This window comes from Lissotriton vulgaris, chromosome 4_1 (genome assembly GCF_964263255.1).
Source record: "Lissotriton vulgaris chromosome 4_1, aLisVul1.2, whole genome shotgun sequence".
NCBI lineage: Eukaryota > Metazoa > Chordata > Amphibia > Caudata > Salamandridae > Lissotriton > Lissotriton vulgaris.
In genome coordinates this window covers 150,011,167-150,033,119 of record NC_141691.1, presented here as the reverse complement: position 1 = coordinate 150,033,119, position 21,953 = coordinate 150,011,167, and the positions used below count along the sequence as shown (strand labels likewise).

General features: G+C 46.9%; 1 protein-coding gene across 3 annotated transcripts in view; it reads right to left on the bottom strand.

Moving 5' to 3' along the window:
* The window catches only part of ATP7A (ATPase copper transporting alpha), a 568,605-nt gene that overhangs the window by 7,153 nt on the left and 539,499 nt on the right, over positions 1–21,953 (bottom strand). For all 3 annotated transcript variants that reach the window (XM_086918413.1, XM_086918412.1, XM_086918414.1), the window contains exon 22: positions 18,693–18,795. In XM_086918413.1, coding sequence (XP_086774539.1) covers positions 18,693–18,795 — 103 coding nt within the window. The remainder of the gene's footprint in view (positions 1–18,692; positions 18,796–21,953) is intronic.

Genomic DNA, 21,953 nt, shown 5'->3' with positions numbered 1-21,953 from the left:
CTCCCGCACCAGAGGGGTGGGGTTGGCGAAGGGGGGCACACCTCCTTTTCTCACTAGGTTTTCCCACCTGTTCGCCCACCAAAAGTGGGTTTTGAACCGGGGGCTGTCATCTGCTGTTAGCAGTAGAGGCTGGGGTCGCATTACTAAGGTGGCAAGGCCTTTCGAGCTTCCCTCTTAAGCACTGTGCTCATCCTGGGGGAGGAGGTGTGACACCACCACCCAGAATGTCCAGAAACATGTCTGGTAGTGGCATGCGGACTAAAGCCAGTCGCAGACCACATCAGGGTTGGTAGGTTTTCAGGGGGCACCTCTCAGGAGTCCTCTGAGTATATGTTTTAATAAATCCAACACGGGCATCAGTGTGGGTTTATTAAGAGGAGTTGTTTGGTACCAAACACACCTGAGTTCAGTGAAGCCATCATGGTTCTGGGGAACCCGAGTTGTCGAGTTTCCAACCCATGTACTCTCTATGGCTTTCCTGGTACTTATAATATTAAGAATACACTTCAATATTGTAGGGGCATATCTGCTCATGCAGATATGCCCACACCTGAGATATAGTGCAACCCACCTTTAAGTTTGTAAGGCCTGCTAGAGGGGTGACTTACCCATACCTTAGGCAATTCTGCTTGAGGGCACAAAGGCAGTGTGCCATGTTGACTTTGGCATTTTTCTCTGCACCAAGGCATGCAGGCTGAAGTGGCAGTTTGCATAGCCTTGGTGAGTGATCCCTGGATGGCACAACCAGTGCTGCAGCACCAGAGGACCCTCTTCAGTACCCATGCACAAGGTACCAGGGCTACCAATAACTAGGTACTTATAGGGGTAATCTGAATTTGAGCCAGTTGTGGTATGGGTTCAGGGAAAGAACACTGGTACTGGGAACCTGTTTAGCAGGGACCCAGTACTCTACAGTCAAAGTAGCATCAAAAGCCAGGCAAAATGTGGGGGGAGAGACTGCAATAGAAACCCATTTTCCCACATGTTCTTACACTGAAAAGGCCCAAATGCTATTTCCACTGTAGCAGGATTGGCTGTTCCATAGGAAAGCATGGGGATACTATATTAAATGTAATAATGTTATCTCCGACTAGGAAACAACTACAAATGTCATTCTTCAACTTTATGAACTATTATTTACAAGCCCAGTTCATTGCATGAGTGCCAACTGTCACCTGGCAGCTGAATCGACCCTTGGATGAGGTGTGACAACTGTTCCCAGAGCAGACCAAAGGCATTGGTTGTTTGGAGGTGTTCTCTTTCTTTGGCAAAATGACCATATGGGCTGTGCCCAAGAATTGATTACCTTGAAAGAGGCCTACCCTATCAAGGGGAAAATGTTAGTTGACACCTGAGCAGCAGTATCCCCCTTTGCGCCCAGCAGTCTGCCTCAGAGCCTAGTGTGAGAGGAGCTGCCCCCAGAATTGGTTTGAAGTGAAAACAAAGGAGAGGTTGCTTATTTCCCAAGTCACAACTCTGGGGCAGGCACACAGGCTCTGCACAAGGGGAAAAGGGTTTTTGAATTCAGGTAGAGAGGTGCACTGTGGTATTGCACACAGGAACTTCTGCAAACACTGATAGGCTTACTCATGGAAACATTTTACCTATTGGATAGGGAGTGGGCAGGAGTCAGACACATGTGGCACCCCTGAATACCTTTTTCAGAACACTACTGGACCTATGGAAGACAGTAAAAGGGCTGCACCTGCTGTTGAGACCTGTGAGGGGACCTGAAAGGCTGCCCTGCTCCCACTTGTATCCAGAAGTTAACTCCAAGGGACAGTTGGCGGATCTCCTGATAAGCTAAAGGGCTACAAAAAGTTGCAGGAAGCCCATTTTCCTGATGAGCCCAACTGACCAGTTCCATCTTGGCCTACTCTGGATATTGTTGGTGGCTTTTGCTAGAATGAGTATTGACCCCCAAATTATTTTCCAGAGGTGTCAAAGTGTACTCCTATCGTCCTGAAAAACCTGGGAATTTCACCGCAAAGACATCCAGAGGATTGGGACACAGCTGCCAAGTCAATCAGATGAAGGTAGGTTACCACTGGGCCAATGATTCACGTTGCTCCCGCTCAGAGCTTTTCCACAATAGCAAATCCGTTTCAGGAAGATGTCACGGAGAGGCTATCTGGCCTTGTGAAGCCTTGCTCGGCTACCGCTTGCAGCCGCCCCCCATTTGTCCCACTGGAGGAATCGAAGCTGCAAAGCAGCGACTACATGTGTAAACAGAAATTTTACCAAGTGAAGGAGCTAAAAGTATCCGGCTGGCAAGGCACCTTCATTGGGCACAAATTTTAAATTTCTCCAGACAAGGCCTTCTTGCCAAATTTCAACGGCTTTACCAGGACTTCATTCAATCGCTATCCAGCCTTGCAGAGCCCTTTCTCTCCACAGCCTACTGCCTTGCCCATTGGGGATTTTTGACTTCCTTTTCAGAGACTAAGTAAGAAGGTAAAATGTCTGACCTGGTTAAAACCTGGTTTCTGTATCCGACCTCTGCTCCAGCATGGTCGGTCTTAAATAGCACCTAGGCACTGGTTAAGCACAACCAGAAGACCACGGTTGGCACTGAACACTTTTTGGCGCGATCTTGAATGAAAATTTTTTATTTTGGTGTAATGTTCATTAAATTATTCTCTATTGTTATAAACAGGAGCCCGATTCTCATTGTGTGGTGTTTTCAACTGTTTTGGTACTTCTCAATGCCATGACTACCAAGGGTTGAGCTCAGGTTTAAATTACTGAAATCTGTACAGGACCTAACTAGATACTGCAATAATAACTTGTGGTGCACTCCCCTTCACCCTAACTGATAATCCACTTTCTCACAGGAATCTAAGTTGCTATATGGAAAAATAATCTTTCTGCACCATTTGGAATAAAAATATGTCCTTGTTAAGGTCATCAGACACTCAACCGCTTCTTTAGCAGGTCAATTTGCCTGCTATGCTCAATCTCTCCATGTTCATCACTATAAAAGAAGCGGAACGTGAGAGCATTCCCCTGGTCCTCCTCTTTCTTGGCGCTGAGATAGCACTTGACCAAATGGAATGTTGCTACCTATTTAATGTTTTAGCTAAAATAGATCTGAGCGCGCGCATCAAACAATAAATGGGTCAATTGTCCACCCACCAGCAAGAAATGAAATAAATGGCAACACTAACTAAGGGAACAAGGAAGGGTTTTCCAGCCTCACACTTAGGAAATGTACTGTCACTGGAGCCTCTGATTAAAAAAATAAACATTTCCTACTCAACATTATCAAGGGATAAGCACTGGATATGGCTCGGACAAAATATTTTTTGTTCTTTACCATACAGTGCCAGTTCACTGCTTGCCATGGTGTCCACACTGAAAGACTGCAAGAGGGGTTCTGGTTTTAAAATTAACTGTTTAAAGCGCACAGGTATAGGACTTGATGTCAATACAACTTCATGTGCTTGCTTATGTAAAGACCATGACTTACGTTGGTTCAATGGCCCAATTAGTTATCTGGGATTCAACCTGCTTGATAAAAAAAAGATATCTATGGCTGCAATCTGTCAAATTTCACGCGCACTGCTTAAAGATCTTTACAGAGGGGTGGGTGGGCTTCCTTAGAATTGCTTGTTTAAAAGATCTTTGTTTACTAAGACTGTATTATATGGCATAATTGCTTCCCTAATTAGAGAACCTTAAAGTTGATTAGGCAGAACCTGGAGGTCTATCTCTGGAATGATAGGAAGCTGAAAATAGAGAGATAAGGCTCTACCAGCTGATAGGCGATGGTGGACTGGGGCTCCTAAATACTGAAAATGAACTTTGCTACGCCATGCTATGTGGACTTCTAAAGCGTGTGGCTATCCAAAGGCTTCCCAGGGCTGTTTGAGTCAGGGTAAAGCTTTGGCTGGCTTTGGAGTGGTCATGAACAAAAAGCACGCTAGTAGAGCAGGAGTATGGTTTGATTCCCTTACACTACACCTTCTGACTTCAAGACAGAAGCAGATCGGCTTGGGCACCCCACTGGATGTCACCACCACTCTGTTAAATCACTGGAATCTGTAATTCTTAATGGTTGAGTGACCACATATCATTCTTCACTCGACCCATCCATAGCATATATGAGTCCTGGATCATCAGTTTCGACTTTGGGGGTGTGAGCATCCATTTGTGCTGAATGGCTTGCCCCAATGTTTGTGGGAGAACCCCAGAGTTGTGCTTTACCCTTTTCAGTGTGTCCCCTAACAGAGAGTGTCACCGTACACAACTATTAGCTTGGGCAAATGTCCTTGTGATAAGGTATCTTATATTCATAGGCAAAATTCTTGACAATGGAAGGACCCTATGTGGAGTTGCACCTTTATATTAAGGGGTTGTTTACCACTGGCCGACTCAGTCTCAGATATACATGGTTACATGGAAAAAGATCTGGGTCTCACGATTCCAGCTCACATTTGTTCAATTATATGGACAAGAGCAGTGAAAACATCAAGATGTAAGGAGCCAGGTCTTAATAAAATCGTACTTCACCCCATAACAACTTATATGCAAGCATGGTGGTTCTGATGGATGCTGGGGAGATTGTGGCCATAAGGGGGTGCTGGAGCACATGTTGTGATCCAGCCTGCAAGAGAGGCATTCTCTCTACCATATGGGCCGGAAAGGAAGGGTTTCTCCCATTAGAACCCTTGTTATTGTTGCTTGACTACACTGGTGATGTAAAGGTCGCACACTGATGTCCCTGTTGGGTAAGATAACTTCTCACATGCTTCTCACAGCCAGACTCAATGTACCCACGTCTGGAAACTCCCCTGAAGCATCTATGGAATCAAAAGCTATGGAACATCTGTGGCTAGAAGATTGGTTCTCATTGTTAATGAGAACGCAAACAAGACTATCATATTTGGGCTCCGTTTAGAAGCAGCTTAAGCAGGGAGTGGTTATGTATAGTGTGGAGTGAGGGCTATCTGATGCCATAAGGAAATCTGCTTTCTGAAGGGAAGCCTCACCTCAGACGCTCAGAATCAGGCATCTATCCGACTCGTTATTAGCTCTGATCTCTCCTAAGAAATATTTTATCTGTGTAATCAATGCATGTATTTTACTTGCTATCCTCCCGGGTATTTTATTTCATTAGGTACTTTTTAGGTTGAGCATTCGAGACCGCTTGTATATACTTTAGTATATACTTATATATTAGTATATACTTATATGTGTATGTACTTTGTGGGCTCTGGAGATCAGTCCTAGGACTTGTCTGCTTCCGCTTAGGGACTTTTTTCCTGTTTAATTGCCTCTATTTAACTGTCTTAATAAAAAAGGACCATCAGAGGTCAGTAAAATACCAAAATTGCTTACTGCTGAGGGACTTTCTTTTTTTAATTTTTCTGGCAACTGCCTCTATTTAACTTTCTTGAGAGAAAAAGACCAGCAGAGGTCAGTAAAATACCAGAATCACTTTAGCATTCTCTAGATTCCAGTCCATAGAAACTTTCTTCCACAAGCACCCATAGGCAATAATATTTTTTTCAAATCTTGTATTTTCAGTGATATGACCACCAAAGGCCCTGATTTTATATTAAATCAGAGCTTTGAACTATATCATTTCCCGCTGAAAGGCAATATTTCTTTCCATGTGTTCCCATACCTGGTGTGTCAAACGGTTTGGAGATTATTTTCCACCATGTTAAAGAACAGTAGTTGTTTCAGCACCCAGGCTAATGTGCTGCATAGCTAATTACATATAAGGTCCCAAAGGTGAGACTGATTGCATTGCAAATGCTTGTTGTATAATGTATCTAGTATAACTTTGTGTTAATGTTTCATAATGCATCTCTGTCCCTCTCAACATTTCAAAATACAGTTGTTTAAAAAATAAATGTCCAGGGCACACTGAAGCTCCGAGTGAATCCCTAATCTTTCTGTGAGGATTTAGCTGTGAGCGTCCTGGGCCATAATTTAAAATGTTTCCCAAAGTAAGGTGGTCCTCGCTGGGGCACAGTTGAATGTGCCACAGTGGCATGTACTTTACTCGGTCCACGACACAAAAGAATCATAATGAAAATACTGCATACCCCTTTTTTGCCAGAAGGGAGTGCCATACCCACACACTGGGAACAGACGATGCAAGATTGGAAAGTATTTACCTTCAAAAGAAATGTAATATCTATAAATCACGTCGAAAAGTGTTTACAAAAAGGCAGGAGCAGCTCCTCCATTAGGGCGGAGGAGCATCGGCCCACTGCTTTCTTGCAGTGACAGAAACAAAAACATAAAATGGTAAAACTACCATTTTATGTTTCTGCTTCTCGCACTGCGAGAAAGGAGAAGGGTTTGGTTAGGGGCAGGTCTGGTCTAGGGCAGGGGAGGAGTAGCTTGCCCACTGCTGAGGGCGCTGACTTTTGTCGGCCCCAACCGACCAAACCAGTCATGCGCACTCTGCCTTTTCTCCATGTAGGCTGTATGCAGCCTACATGGAGAAAATGGCATCCACATAGGCGCCTGGCTGGTTGGCATCCCGACCAATCACAACGCTGACATTGCAGCATTGTGATTGGCTTAGGGGAAGGGAGGGAGGGTGCCTGCTTCCTATTCCTGCTAGAGGCAGGAGAGCAGGAAAACATGGGACCCGGCGAAAGGTAGGTTTTTAAAATGTATTAACCCCCCTTTTTACCCCCGTGCGATTAATGTCGTCCACGACTGCAAAAAGGAACGTGTTATTGCAGGTCGAAAGAAAGGCAAAATGGAATATCGAAAGGAAGGCGAAATGGAATATCGACAGAAGTCGAACACACTGACGCACTCTTTCACTTTTGAATTGGAAAGGAAAGTACAGCTTGTTTCAGTACTCTGCAGTTAGATAAAGCACAAAATAGACCACTAGGGTTGACAGTCTCTGAGAAGCAGTAGAGGTGAGCGAGCCAACAATTAACAGGGAGAGCCGAGTCAAGAGTTTAGCTCAAATCTTAGAGCCTGTGCACGAGCTGAGTCCTGAAAATATTTGTTATTGTAAATCATACAGCAATTATCATGTGAAATATGATAAAGTCTATTTAAGGTTCAAAATTTGTTTTTTTTTAACATATGGACACTTTGACATTAATAGGGTACATCACAGCACTGCGCTACAAAGAACATATCAAATATGTTCTTTTTTTTATACACTTGGCAGTGTGAACTCATATTTGAAAGTGCTTTCATACATGATAATGAAGAAGAAACAGTTTGGCGAAATAAAACGTTTGCCTAGGCCACACAATGTTAAATGGGGAAGCCGAAACTATCCAGGTTTTCTGATTTTACTTGGTACAAATCAGTCACTAAATGGATATTTATTTGTATTTCATTATGTTAAGACTTTGTTTTCACCTCATAGTGCATTTTTCAGCAATTTTTTGAAATATAGCGCAAACTCGACCCAAAGATATTGAGAGCTTTACATGAGCACCAGTTACATTAGACGAGGGAGTGGCAGCTGGCATGTAAGGAGTGTTGGTAGGGCGGGCATTGGGACTAAAACAAAAATTAATAAGTAAAAAAAAAAATTATACTTACTTCTTGGTGCAAGGTCCTCCTCGCTCGGGTCTTCTCCAGGCACGCAGGCTCCGAAACGGGACTCAGGAAACTGCAGTAATCAATCCTGGTGCTGCTCTAATGCAGCATGAAAGAAGCACCAGGAATGGAGGGAACGGCCTCCTTCAGCGCTCCCAAGGACACTTGAGCCTTATGCTGTCTCTAATCCAGCTGTCTGAGACAGCTTGGTTAGAGAGGTTTAAAATACGCATGCCCTGACGCTCAGCTTGAAACAGGGTTTTGAAGAAAAAAAAAAGGTAATAAATTAACTTTATTATCATTTTAGTTTTCCATCTCTGGGGGCAATCGCCTTAACAGAGGAGCCGCACCTGAGACAAGGTCACATGCATTGTTTACAGGAGGGGTTAAATGGCTAGTTAACCATTCCAAAGTATGTATCTCTGGCTTTAACGGCCTATCCTGGGTAGAGGAATGGAGGCACATGAAAGCTCGGCTACTTATGAGATCGAGGTTCCCACAGGACCTCGAGCTGAGCCTGAGTCAGGCCTAAAGCTCGAGCCTGGCTCAAGCTGTCAGTGGCTCGGTCACCTCTAAGAAGTCAAGGTAGTTCTTAGGAACAAGCAATATAAAGTATGTACAGGAGTTGGGCTCTGTAGGGAGGGGTATAGAGATTTGTACACGAGATTGTTACCCCTACTGTAAGCCCATAAGTGAAGTAAGAGCGAGTCTGCGGATCTCAGCAAACCTCCAGTTGACGACTGTGTTGCTATACCAGTCAGCAGAACAGTAGTACTTGGATCCTTTCTTGAAGGTGACATATAAGCAGAGGGCTAGTTCTTAGAAGGCGGATTCTTAAATTGCACACATTCAGTACTCCTCTGAATATTTTTAACCCGGATATTAAACCTCAGTATTACCTCGTATCTTATGTCTTAAATGACATTATAAATACTTTTACATTCCATTTGCACTACAAACAGGTTTCATTTGTTAAGACATCCGATTTTGTTTACAGCTGATATGGCTGTTGTGCGTCACATGAACGGGCCCTACTGCTCCAGCTTACTCACATAAATGCAGTCCATAGTATAAAAATGAAAGAACACTATGTATCTTGCCCAACAATCTATACACATTTAAGCCGATATAGTTCAATTTCTATTGGTAAGAAAAATACTCTTGGAAATTCTCGCATTGGTCTCCTTGTAGTGTCAGTTTTATTTAATCGGTAGCTCAGTCTCTCTTGCATATTTTTAGACCGGTTTGCAGGGTTTTCTACTTTATGAGTAGGCTGTCCGGAATTCGGTTAAAACCGACTCTGCCCGACAGTACCCTACCGAATGAAAATTAGCTGACCCAGTTGAAACCAAGTGTCACTGATTTTCATTGCTGTTGCACCACTTGTCCACTTGATGGAGCCAAAGCACTGCAGATCAAACTGCAATTTAGGTCAGAGAAGGAAGCAGCTCCGAACGTGCGTAGTTTTTAATGCAGCCCATGATCAAGGGCCCCCTGCCTGGCTAACGTGGGGGAGAGAAGCTGTTGTGGTCTGCAGTTTGCCTGCCTGCGGCCGCACCCAGTTAATTCACAGGTCTTTAAAATGACCATGTACGTAACAAGGCTTTGTTGTTGGATGGCGTGTTCCGAGGTTACTTGGGTAGGAAGAAGTTGGACTTCTGTGAAGAATACTGAGCTGACAGAATGCATTACCTTCTTCTTAATAAAATGTTTTACTTTTTTTTTTAATTAACCTTAACCATTGTTCTGGTGCCTCTATATGTGTGTCTTCGGCTCCACCAACGGTACAACATATTTGGCTTGTCTACCTGGCATGAGTGAGTAAACACGCAACACAAGCAGTGTGTGAAATTAGAGGGAAATATTTGTTGGTAAAGTAGGTGTCCTTTTTCTTCCACTCCGCCCCCTAGCACCCTCTCCCGCCCCGGAGTGTGCATCTAATTATATTAAAAGTGATGCAAAACAGGAATGCCCAAGCCCAGCAACCCATACAATGTTAACCCAGGAGGAACGACAATTAAGCATTACTGTTTTATTAGAAGAAATTCAAAAGTGATTGGGGAGGAGGGATCTTAGGGAACCATTAGTTTCTACTGTCCGCGACTTTAAAAGAGCTCCTGGCCAGAGGTCGCCATAGCAACGAGCACTCTAAAGGCGAGGTGTAATGTTCAGGTGTGAGAATGCACGAGGACAAGAACCCGTCCTTTATACCACGCAGAAGTACTGGTGTGAAATGGGCGGGGATGTGACGCAGTCACTTGTTATCACCCTCAAACTCATATACATATCCCAAGACTGGCTGCCCATGTGTACCTAGACCGGGGAAATGAGCTAGTATGTCAATGAGGGGTTACTGCATCATTCTATCTCATAGATAAGACTTGTATTTCAGCGGTTTATTCGTCAATTAAGGATCATGCATTTCTGCTGTCCAGGTTTACTTATGTTCTCAACCAAAATTATGACTGTTTTTTTTCAAACAGAAAGAAGTGATATATTTTAAATAAGAAGGTAAAGTACTCTTTATAGACACTTTATATCAATAATAGACAATGCAAGTGCTTCTTAGCAGGAGAGTAATAACTTCTCAGCAAGGTTGGTACACTTTTAATGGGACTGTGACAGAACTTCTCACCAGGGCTGCATTTAATGGAGCAGGGAAGCACTTTCGAAACGGGCAGGGATACTTTTAAAGTGCCCGCACCATCACTTCTCAGCAAGGCTGGTTCACTTGAATGTGAGAGTGACAGAACGTCTCGTTTCGAGCACTATATTTTTGGTGAGACAATCACAAGAGATTGCAGCAGGGTTCTGTACTTTAAATAGCAGAGTACAGCACTTTCCAAGCGCGTGGGTGTGCATTTAATGTGCCACCACAGTCATTTCCCATCAAGGCGTGTTCACTTTTAAGGGCGGGAGGCAGAACTTTTAAGATGGGCTTGTATACCCTTTACTGGAACATTCCCAGAAGCTGGGAGCAGCGCTTCTACACTTTAATAGCACATTAGCTTCACTTACGTGGCACTGAGCATTTCAAACACAGCTTTGAATGTGGCAGAGGTGGTATCCTGAGGAGGTGCAGCTAAAGCTGCCTAGGATTGGAACATTCTATTTTCAGGAAGTGCCTTCAAGGTCACTAGCACTATAGGGCCAGTATTTATCTTGAATGGAATTGTACAGAAGGTGGGTGAGCCACTGAAGGCTCAAGCCTGGCTCTGTCTCAGCTCGAGGTCCTGTTTGACCCCGAGGTCAAAATGAGCTGAGTTTTTATGCGGCTTATGCCTGCCACCTACTCCTAAACCTCACGTACTAATCATTAAAGACAGACATTAACAGTTGATGTTAAATAGGTGAGAGAAAGAGATTTCCATGTAGGGGCTGCATTGTACAATGTGAGACCAGAAGACATGTGATCAATCCCAGCTCCCCTCCTTGACCTAGCTGTTCCCTCCTTGACCTAGCTGTTTGATCCGAGGCAAATGTTTTATTTCACTGTGCCTCCATTATCTTCATTTTTGCATACTAGAGCATCTTAAAATACCTGAATTCAGGCTGTGTGCTGCACAAAAATGTATCTTGTATTTAATAGAATACACTATTTAGGGTGGACATAATCAAAAACCTACAGTAAGAAAACACCCTTGTCCACCAAGTGTTCAGCATAATTGGTGTTGATGTCAAACATCTCCTCAAGAGTAGGCTAGGCGACACTTTTAGTAACTTTGGCACTGCAACATGTTCCCTGTTAGAATGCTTGCCACTTGGTAAGCAAAGAAGTGTTGAGGACCAATTCAGAAATTTTAATTTTACCATGCATGAGAAATGGCTAGCTATGATGCATAGAAATGTCCCTTCACCAACCATGACGTTTGAAGCCAATGAAGCCTCACTGTGGTACTCTGAACAAGTATTAGATCCGTCCGTGGAGGGGACTTTTCTCCGGACTTTGAAAAATACAGCTTCATTTTTGACCACTTTAATACCTCTGAGGCCATATGCACCCAGTTCAATACATATGTCGCAGAACCTGGCCCAGAGAATGTCAACTTTGAGGTGCACCAGTATTGGCATGGAAAGCTACGTCAGTGGCCAGAGTTGGCAAATTGTGTACTGTCTGTTTTGACGTTGTCAGTCTCAAGTGCCAATGTCGAGAGGGCCTTTTTACAAATACAAGTGTACATGGGAAGGAAAGCGAGAGCGCGAATGACCAAAGGATCCCTTAAGAAATATTGTATGGTGTACTACAATAAATTTGACTTGTAAACATTTATTTGGACTTCATATACACTGTACGGACACTGTCTGTATACCGTGAATCATTGGAGAAAGCCAGCAATAATGAAAGCAAAGCGTTCCATAAACACTGGTAAAACACCATTTCAGGAGGGGCATGGCTTGAGGCGTCAAGATGGCGGTCGCACTCTAAGAGTGCTCATGACCCCCTAAGTCATCCGCCTTGCATCCGCCCGCTTTCAGCTGCCATCGGAGTTCCACGCTGTTGAGTGTGACTCCCTCATCCTGCCTGCATCGCCCTGATCCTTTTGGAAGGCTCCCCGATGTCCATGCTGTCCTTGTTGACCCCCTCCCCCTGGCAGCCCTGATCACCCAAAATGGCGGCCTCCTCGCCGTCTCGTCCTTGGGCCTGAAAACTCGGCCCGGACGATCCGGCGTTCTGTCTCCCCGCCCTGTCTGCCTGTGACCCACCTGGCGTAGACGGATTGAACCGACGGCTGCCTGTCTTGCCGCGGAGCCCGGAGTTGCGGTGCGGGCTCAGCACCAGTGCCTGCTGGGTCGGAGAGGAGCGGGGAGCGGTCTCAGGCGCAGTGGAGGCGCCCTGGAGCGTGGAGAGACGCCCTTGCCCCCCCGGAGGTGGACGCGACCGCGGGAGGTTGCCAGCCATCCTTCCGAACGACGTAGTGCGAGGCAGCGCCCACGAACTGAGCCTTGGCTGGAGGAGAGAAGGCCGGGACTGCAGGACCAGGCCGCGCCGCTGTGCCGGCCCTGCCCACGGGCGTGATTGCAGTGAGTGGCGGCGGGGCCTAAGTGGTGCGGCCTGGACGCGAGAGTGACAAGCGCCGACTCGACGTGGTGGCAGAAAGAGGGCCTCAGCCTGGGTGAAACCTGAAACTTGTCTCTGAGGCTGTGTGGAGGGGCCCGGAGGTCTTAGGGTCACGGGGACTGCCTGAGGGAATCGCCACCGCTGTCGGAGGTTGGGCTTCCCCAGGGAGCGGCCGCCTCCCTTCAAAGTCGGTGCGTGGGAGAGGAATCGCCCACTACGCCGGGTGGCAGGGGCTGCGGCCGGGACGCTGGTGTGCCCCCCCCCACCCTCCGGCCACCTCAAGCTGATTCTTCAGATACATGGGCAGAACCCGCACCACCCAGACCCCCATTACCCCAACCCAAACAAAAATGGACCAATTTACTAAGTCAGACCGGGACCCGACTGTCGGGTCCCTGACTGTTCCTGGGACCTCTAGGAGAGATCTCTCCACCATCCTGCAGGCGATAAGCACGTCACAGGCCTCGGTGGAAAGCAGGATCGGAGAAGTGAGGGTGGACGTGGCCCTAATTCGACAAGACCTCCGTAATGCCACGGCGCGTATCACGGAAACGGAGTCCCGTATCTCCACGGTAGAGGACGACGTGGGTGCTCTCAAATCCCAGGTGGCCCGCCTTCAGACACAGACCACGGAGTTACACCGCAGGGTCGAAGATGCCGAAAATAGGGCACGAAGAAACAACCTGCGCCTCCTGGGTTTTCCGAAGGGAGTGGAGAAAGGCCGCACTGATACCTTCATTGAGGCCTGGGTCTGCTCCTGGATGCCCAAAGAGAAACTCTCCCCCTGGTTCGCGGTGGAGTGGGCCCACCGCTCTCTTGCTCCCAAACCCCCTCCCGGAGCTCCCGCTCGTCCAATCATCCTTTGAATCTTCCACTTCCGGAACAGGGACGAGATTCTGGGGGCGGCCAGGGACCTGGGGCTGTTACACTTCCAGAACTCCAGAATTATGGTCTTTCCGGATTACACCAAAGAGGTGCAGACTCAGCGCCGGTCCTATGACGAGGTCAAGCAAAAACTCAGGGCTATGGGTCTCCGCTATGGTCTCCTCTTCCCAGCTCAACTTAAGGTGATCTTCCAGGATAAGACATTCTACTTTGACACCCTCCAGGCGGCATGGACCTGGCTCACGGAGGAGCGGCCCCTCCTACCTGGGGCGGCCACCTCCCATGCCCGAAGAGCACCGATGCAGCCAAGCCAGGATGCGCCAAAGGCCCAGCGGCGCCGAACAGGATCTCGAAGATGGGGAACCGCCGAGGGGGGAGTTCCCATTCGCCGGAGGCGCAGTCGCAGCGCTCCCCACCTCAGACCCCAAACCAGAGAGCCTCCTCCCCCACATTGGCCTCTTCTCTGATTGATATGGGCAGCATCCCCGGGCCGGATGTCACTCTGCGACGGGCCATGTCAGACTCCGACCTGTCTGGGAGCCCCGTGATGTATGTACCAGAATGCGAAGGAACGACCCGGCTGAGAGGTCAGGAGTGTGCTCCCTCCCCGTTTCCTGTGATTCCTCAGTTGTGTTCGCAGTTGACAAGCAGATCACCACTTACCAATGCCCCTTTCCCTAGGCCCCGGGCCCAGGTGGGTGATTTCCCGGGCTGGAACGGCCCCACGTCTGCATCCGCCCCTCCACACATCATTCCTCTAGATGACCTACACCCTCAATAGGCCTATCCACATCCTCTCCTGGAATATCAATAGCCTCCTTGACCGAATGAAGCGCACAGCCGTCCTCCGCGCAGCTCACCGCTACGCGCCGGACATCCTGTTCCTCCAGGAGATGCACCTCCTGGGTACACAATGAAACTTCCTAGCCCGATATGGATTTGACAGGGTCTGGCATGCTGATTTTGCAAGGGGCTCGCGAGGGATGGCTATTTTACTCAGAAAGGGGCTTCCCTTTACCCTGGCTAAAACCGACACTGATGCACAGGACCGATATGTGGCCATCTCGGAAATGATTGAGGGGCGCCCTATGAACCTCCTATGCACTTACATTTCCCCTGCACTTATGCCCTCCACCCTTCGACACCTCAAGCTGGAATTCTCCTTACCACAGGGCCTCACGGTGGTCGGGGGGGATTTCAACGTCGTTCTGCAACCTTTGCGTGATGCGACGGGGACCCCATCGGAGGGCCGTCTTGCCTCCGCGAAGGCCCTCTCGAGTTGGTCTTCGCCCCTGGGCCTTTGTTATGTATGGAGGGTCTGGAACCCCCGCAGAGAACAATACACTCACACGTCAGCGCCCCATCAAACTCACTCCCGTATAGACCTCCTCCTGATGCCTGCCACAGACTGCCAACTGGTATCTGGGGCCATGATATTGCCTAGGGGTATCTCGGATCACTCCTCCATCTTGGGACCTCCTCTGCGGGTCCACGGGCGATTTAGCGGCTGAACACCTGGTTCCTGCGGGACTCCGAGCTAGTAGAATCACTCGGACAGGAACTGCGTCAATACTATTCCATCAATACTGGCTCGATTCCCTCACCAGCGACGCTGTGGGAGGCTGGCAAGGCTGTTGTCCGGGGGTGGCCAGGGGGCTGGTCCACGCGAAACGGGTGGAGTAAACAGCCCAACTTGTGCAGCTGGAATCTCAAGCAGCGCAGCTGGAAAGAACCCAGCTAACTAACGCCCGCGCAGACTCCTCTAGGCAATTGGCAGTGGTCCGCGAGGAGATTCGCCGGATCTCGTTGGAATCTGCTAAAATGCTCTGGCGTTCATCGGTGGCACGTATTTATGGGTGGGGTGATAAAAATGGCAAGCTCCTCCACAACCTAGTGTCCTATCCCAAAGTCAACCGCGTTATTCCCAAAATCCGCTCGGATACCGGGGTCCACCAGGTGACGTCTTCAGCCATAGCACAAACTTTTGCTGATTACTACGCAACCTTATATGCTGCTCGCCCTCCTGGTGCTCCACTGACAGACCTGCTGGAGGGGACCGATAATCTGCTGCTGTGTCTCCCCCGGGAGACCGCGGAGGCTCTGGACCACCCCTTCACCCCGGAGGAAATGCACGAGGCGATTTCACTATTACACCCCGGTAAAACGTCTGGTCCTGATGGCTACCCACAGGAGTACTACGTGTCCTTTCGCGATATTCTGGTTCCTCATTTAGTGGAACTATTCAACCATGTGGCGGAAGCATGATCCTTCCCACCTGAATCTGATGTGGCCACTATAGGGGTCATTCCAAAGACGCAATCGCCCTCCCTAGACTGTGCGGACTACCGCCCGATCTCGCTGATTAAAACAGAGATCAAGATCTTCGCTACTGTGATAGCCCAGAGACTCCGACCCCTTCTGCAGGACTTGGTCCATCACGACCAATGCAGGTTCATGCCTGCCAGAGGCACTCGTCAATGCACTTGTCGCCTCCACCTGGCCATGGCCCACGGTAGTCGCCTAACTCTGTATCTGGCGTTGCTTTTCATCGACTTTGAAAAGGCCTTTGATACGGTGGACTGGAGGTACCTTGAGGATGTGCTGGAGAGGATGGTCTTTGGTCTCCCCTTCCACCACCTGATCAGAGTCCATTATACTAACCCCAGAGCCCGTGTTCTCATTAATGGCAAACTTTCCGAGACATTCCCAATCCGGAGGGGCACGAGTCAGAGGTGCCCACTCTCGTGACTCCTATTCGCGCTAGCGATGGAGCCCCTGGCGGCGCTCATCAGGCAGAACCTGCTCATCCGGGGTTGGGCCTGGGACTTGAGTCAGGTTGATAAGATAGCCCTCTATGCGGATGACATCCTGCTTTATCTGGCAGACCCAGACAGTTCTGGCCCCAGATGCCTGGAGGTCCTTTCCGCTTTCGAGTGGGTCTCTGGACTCCGGCTCAACCCGGCAAAATTAACTATGGTCCCTTTAAATCCCTCCCGGGCTTGCTTTGACTGGCAGATGAATATCTCCCTTCGGAGGCAATCGTTCAAATATCTAGGCGTCTGGATTACCCTCCTGCCAGAGCTCGAATGGGCTTTGAATGTCGCGCCTTTGGTTACCAGACCTCAAGAAATGGCAGACCCTCCCCCTTAACCTCCTGGGCAGAAGTGCTCTCTTTAAAATGATGATCCTCCCCAGTTTTCTTTACATTTCGCAAAACATCACCATCCACCTCCTGGGGAGTTGGTTCCGGGAACTAGACGGCGTTCTTACCCGGTTTCCCTGGTGAGGGGGGAGGTCACGTTTATCCCTGGGGCACTGTCGTATCCTCCGCTTCGATGGCGGCATGGGAGTGACTAATCTCCACCTTTACTACTTGGCCACAAGACTTATCATGATCCACGATTGGTTTGCGGGCGGCTGGTCCGACCCAGCGTATCGGGTGGAACTCAACACATCTTACTTCGCGCAGATCCAGGCGTTTTTATATGGCAACCCGGTGCCGCAGACTCTACCCCCTGTCACGAGGATGGTGCTCATGGCCTGGCGCACAGCCCTGCGCCATGTGCAGTGGGACCGGAAGCTCACTCGACAAACTCCGCTCTGGCATGGGGCCTGGTTAAAAGAGGTCTCGTCCCTTCAAGGGTTCGGCCGCTGGGACCTGCTTAGGATCTCGTTGCTCGGAGACATATGGGTGGGAGACCACAATTGATCCTTCGCTGACCTGCAACAACGTCACGCCCTTCTTCATTCTCAATTCTATAAAAATCTACAACTCAGACACGCCCTCCATACACACATTCCACCCCCTACCTCTTTTCCGGAGTTCAGCCCGCTAGAGGCTCAGGTGATGATTGGGAACCTGGGAGGGGGGGGTCACTGGTCAACAATGGTCCTGCATCCCTGGACCGTCTCAGGGCTCGATGGGAGGGATGGTTGGGCCCCTTAGAAGAGGCGGACTGGCGAGATGCCCTTATGGCACCCAAAACCCTGACCACATCCTACAAGTTGCGCCTGGTCCAACTCTACTACCTTCATGCAACCTACCTCGCTCCGGCGCGCCTATTCCGGGCCCGTATGAGATCATCCCCAGTATGCACGAGCTGTGACTCTGCCCCAGCCGATTTCTATGACATGATATGGCAATGTCCGGCTTTAGCGCCGTTCTGGAGAGGGGTTGAACTCGACCTCACACAGGCCCTGGGATAGGAGGTCCCCCACGATCCAAAACGCTTGCTGCTGGGGGTGTTCGACTGCCTGGATGGCTCTAGGGCAGATAAGCGCTTTCTGGGGACGGAGGTGGCTGTGGCAAAAAGGGATATAGCTGCGCTTTGGTACCAGGCTAAGGCACCAACTGTACAGAAATGGAAGAGAGGAGTGGATTGGTGTGGAATGCAGGAGGAGTCTCTCTTCGAAGCCCGGGCTGCCCCGAATTATTCGGTAAAGTGTGGTAAATGGTTTAATCTGCTACCAATGTGATGATCTGTCTACTACCCAGCCCAGATGGGCCGCCCTTGCCTTGTCAATTGTGTACAATGTCATGTTTCTTCCAATGATAAAATATCTGCTGCCAATGAATTTTCGTGTTATTGAAAAATCCAATAAAGTTGATTATCAAAAAAACAAACACCATTTCAGTTGTTTTTTTATGGCGCGAAAATGAGTAACCACTGAAAAGCACAGTTTTTTTCAGGTATTGAAATCACTGGAAAACACTGACAAAACACCACTAGAATGACCCAAAAATAGAAACTGAAAACAGGAAAGCCTATTTATGAGTTATGTTTAATTCATGTGCGGCCTCTGTATCTGCTCCCTATCACAATATAGGGAATGTTTCTTTTACCATATTTGTTTCCGTGCGGCACAATGGCATACTGTGCATCCTCTTAAGCATATACAGGCACGGAGACCAGTGCTCACTCCAACCTGCCCCTATTATTTCACAGTAACCACAACACCTTCAGGTTCTTGCATGTAGCAGCTCCTAACAACTTACTGTACACAACTTCTAAAAATGCATTGTTCATTTGTATTTGCATCCTATTTGTTTCTATTCCTTAATCTGTGAATGTTTTATTGTTTCACTGTCTTGATTTAAAGAATGTTTACTGGAATTATTTTGGCCGATTTAACAGTGTACAGTAGAAATAACCTTTAGATTTAAGGGAGTTTCTTTTTTGTGGATATAAGGGTTGTAGCTATGTAGAGAACTTACAGTTTCAACATCAGCGAAGACACTACAACCGAAACCGATGATGCTGCCATAGCCGCAGATCCCATCCAGGGCTGTAAAACCAATCCTGCTGGTAGAAAAACACCTAGAAGAGCCAGAGGAAAGAGGGATACATTTCATCAAAGAGGAAACTGTGCTTCAAAGACAGATAAGAATGGAACGTTGGCTCCAGGCTTCTGAACAGGTCCTAGGTATCTTAGATATTTGATACTTTCCACTGATTAACAGGTCTGTTCAGATTTAGGGCCTGATTTGGATCTTGGCGAATGGGATACTCTGTCCCATCCGTCGTATTACACGTTCCATAGGATATAATGGAAGTGTAATACGGCGGACAGGGTATCCATCACATTTGTGTGACGGAGTAACCCTGTCCGACTAACTAGTGATCAGGCCTTATGCCTTTTTTTATTTATTTGTTTTTGTATAGCTTGATTTTAGTCCTATCCATGTAGGCTACAGTTCTTCACATATTATAATACAGGTGCAAATGTACATAAGATGAGAAATACAGAGGATATTTGACAGAGAACATAACTCTAGTTATATTAATACATGTATTTAGAGGACCAGCCCTTACCTTAATATAAACAATCTTTGTACACGTTTTAGTTTTTTTGTTTTTTTTACTGTTGTAAGATCCATTAATAGATGCATACTTATTATTGTAAACAATATAATAACTACACAATAAAATTCCATTCATTCATTAACAGATATTATCAAATGTCCAAGGAGCATAGGGCAGCAGTTAGCCAGTGTGTGTTTCCCTAGGCTGTTCATTAAAGAGTGTGAAGGAGGTGATCATTTAGATATTAGTTGGAGGCTCAAGATGTTCGGGGCACTGCTGAAGAATGCAGGGTTCAGAGCATCGCCTTTTTAAACTTGGCTATAGTCAAGGCATAAGGAGTTCTTACCTCTCAAGTCTTAGAGCGAAAAAGCCAAAAAGGATCACTAGCAATATCATGAAAAAATTTGCAGCCATATATCAGAGTTTATCTGTTTGACTGGGTAAACTACACCTGGTTTGAAAACCTGATCAGACTATTCAATAATCATTAAGCACCCTACTGTACCATACTGCAAAAGCATTTGTGTAGTGTAGAAAAAAAGCAATACTGCTAAGGAGGTGTATCTTCTCATCGTGGCTGTGGAGAAGTCTTGCGTTACGCCTAAAGCCCTAAAGCCTCTTGATCTGTGCTTGTTTTGGTTTTGTATGCATGTTACTTCCTTTCAATAAACCCCATAACGACTCACTAGGGATGCACATCATACATAGGATCATTTCATACAGGCAATATTAAGTAACCTCCTACAAACTGCTTCTAAGTGAGACGCAGAAGCAATAATGAGGCGTGGGGTGGGGGACAGGAGGCAAAAGAGGGGACTGCAAAGCTGATATTTGATTATTTCTACATAACACACAAAAGGTTGGTGAGGTAAAGTTCCAAACTTGTTACCCTATCATGAGACCCATTTAGGATGTATAAGTGCCCTCACCCACTAATTAGTGGTATGCTTCGTCATAGGGTTGCTACAACACACTTGTGATACCATCTTCAGGGGTGGAGCAAAAAGTATTCTTTCAATGGCCACTAATTAGATAGATATCATGCTTTGTCAAACAGTTAAAACTGTCTTGAGGATGCTCTATTGATTATAATTCATGTATTCGTGGGTTCCACAGGCAGGATTGCTCTGTCATCCTGATCAGTGGACAGTAAATGAAAAAAGGAGATGTTACTCCAAACATTTGAAGCCTATTTCTTAACTTGGGGTTGGATCAGGTACATCGACCTGTAGTTACACATTTGTCAAGGGAACGATACCGCTGTGCAAGCCGCTCCAGACCGTCTGACAAGGCAAGAAATAGCCTACAGATGTTTGGAGTAATATCTTCTTTCTTGATTTATCTGGTGACAAGTAAGGTCACTGCATGGTATTATAACCAAAATTTTTAGCAGCCCACCGATCATGTTGACAGAGTTATAGGGACAGTGTGTCAGAACAAGGATCTCTTAGTCCTGACGAAGGTCATTGACCCGTAGTGGCAGTTGATGAATGGGCAAAACATGTAGACGACATTCATGGTGGGATGGGAGGGTAATATGCTCTAATACCATCCATTTTAGGTTTTAATCCTGTCTGTGGAACCCATGAATAAATATAATATGATCAATAGAGTATCTATCCTCAAGACAGTTTTAACTATTTAAAATAGAATGACCACTATCTAATAAGTAACCGTTGGAAATAAAAAGTTTTACTCCATCTTGATGATGGTAACATAGGATGTTCTATGATGAAGCATGCCACTAATTAGAGGGCAAGAACACTTTTATATCCCAAATGGGTCTCCTACGAGGGTAACAAGTTGGGAACTTTACCGTACCAACCTTTTGGCTTGTTATGTAGTGTATATTAGGAGGCTGAATGGGGAGTAAATGACTCTTGTCTCTTTGTGTGTGTGATTTTTTTTTTTTTTTGTAAAACAATTTTTATTGCAGAGTTCAATGTAAGTAGTACAACATATTTGCATTATTTTGTTGCGGGACCTTCGGCCCGTAGGCTCCATCCGGTTATCATGCACACAGCCGTACAACCCACATCCCGGAGGCCGGGCGGCGTTTCTCGCATTAATAGCATCTTGTAAACCCCATTGGTTAGTGCTGTCAACACAAGTGGTCTACCGCTCTCTGCTTTTAATTTTTTCACCCCCCCTCCCCCAACAACCATGAGATGTTTATTGTGTCCTCCATTGTCACTGTGATTCTCCTCTCTCCCCCCCTCCCTCCCCCCCTGGTGTCTCTTTGTGTGTGCGATGATTGGATTATTTCTACCCTAAGCAATCCACCCTAAATATTACAAATTAAGCCAAGTATATTTTCGATGCCTTACATTTTTAAAGTTGTCATTTACTTTTTAAAACATACTTCAACAAGAAAATTGTGAGTGTTCTGCTGGGATACAACAAAGGAAAACTATTTTTGTTTGCTGAGAACATGTGATGCTGCAATGGTAAAATGGTTTCAACACAGTCAAGGAATAGAGGGGAATATTGAGGATGAAGCATATACCACCCTGTCATTAAGGGAAAAATAAAGTAGGCAGAGGAATTAAATAAAACAATCATCCACCTACATCCCTAGGTAACAGTTAGAAAGAGTATGCTTACATAAATCCACTGCTAATATTCTGGGCCCTTATTACATAGAGTACCCCAGGAACACAATGGGCATGTGC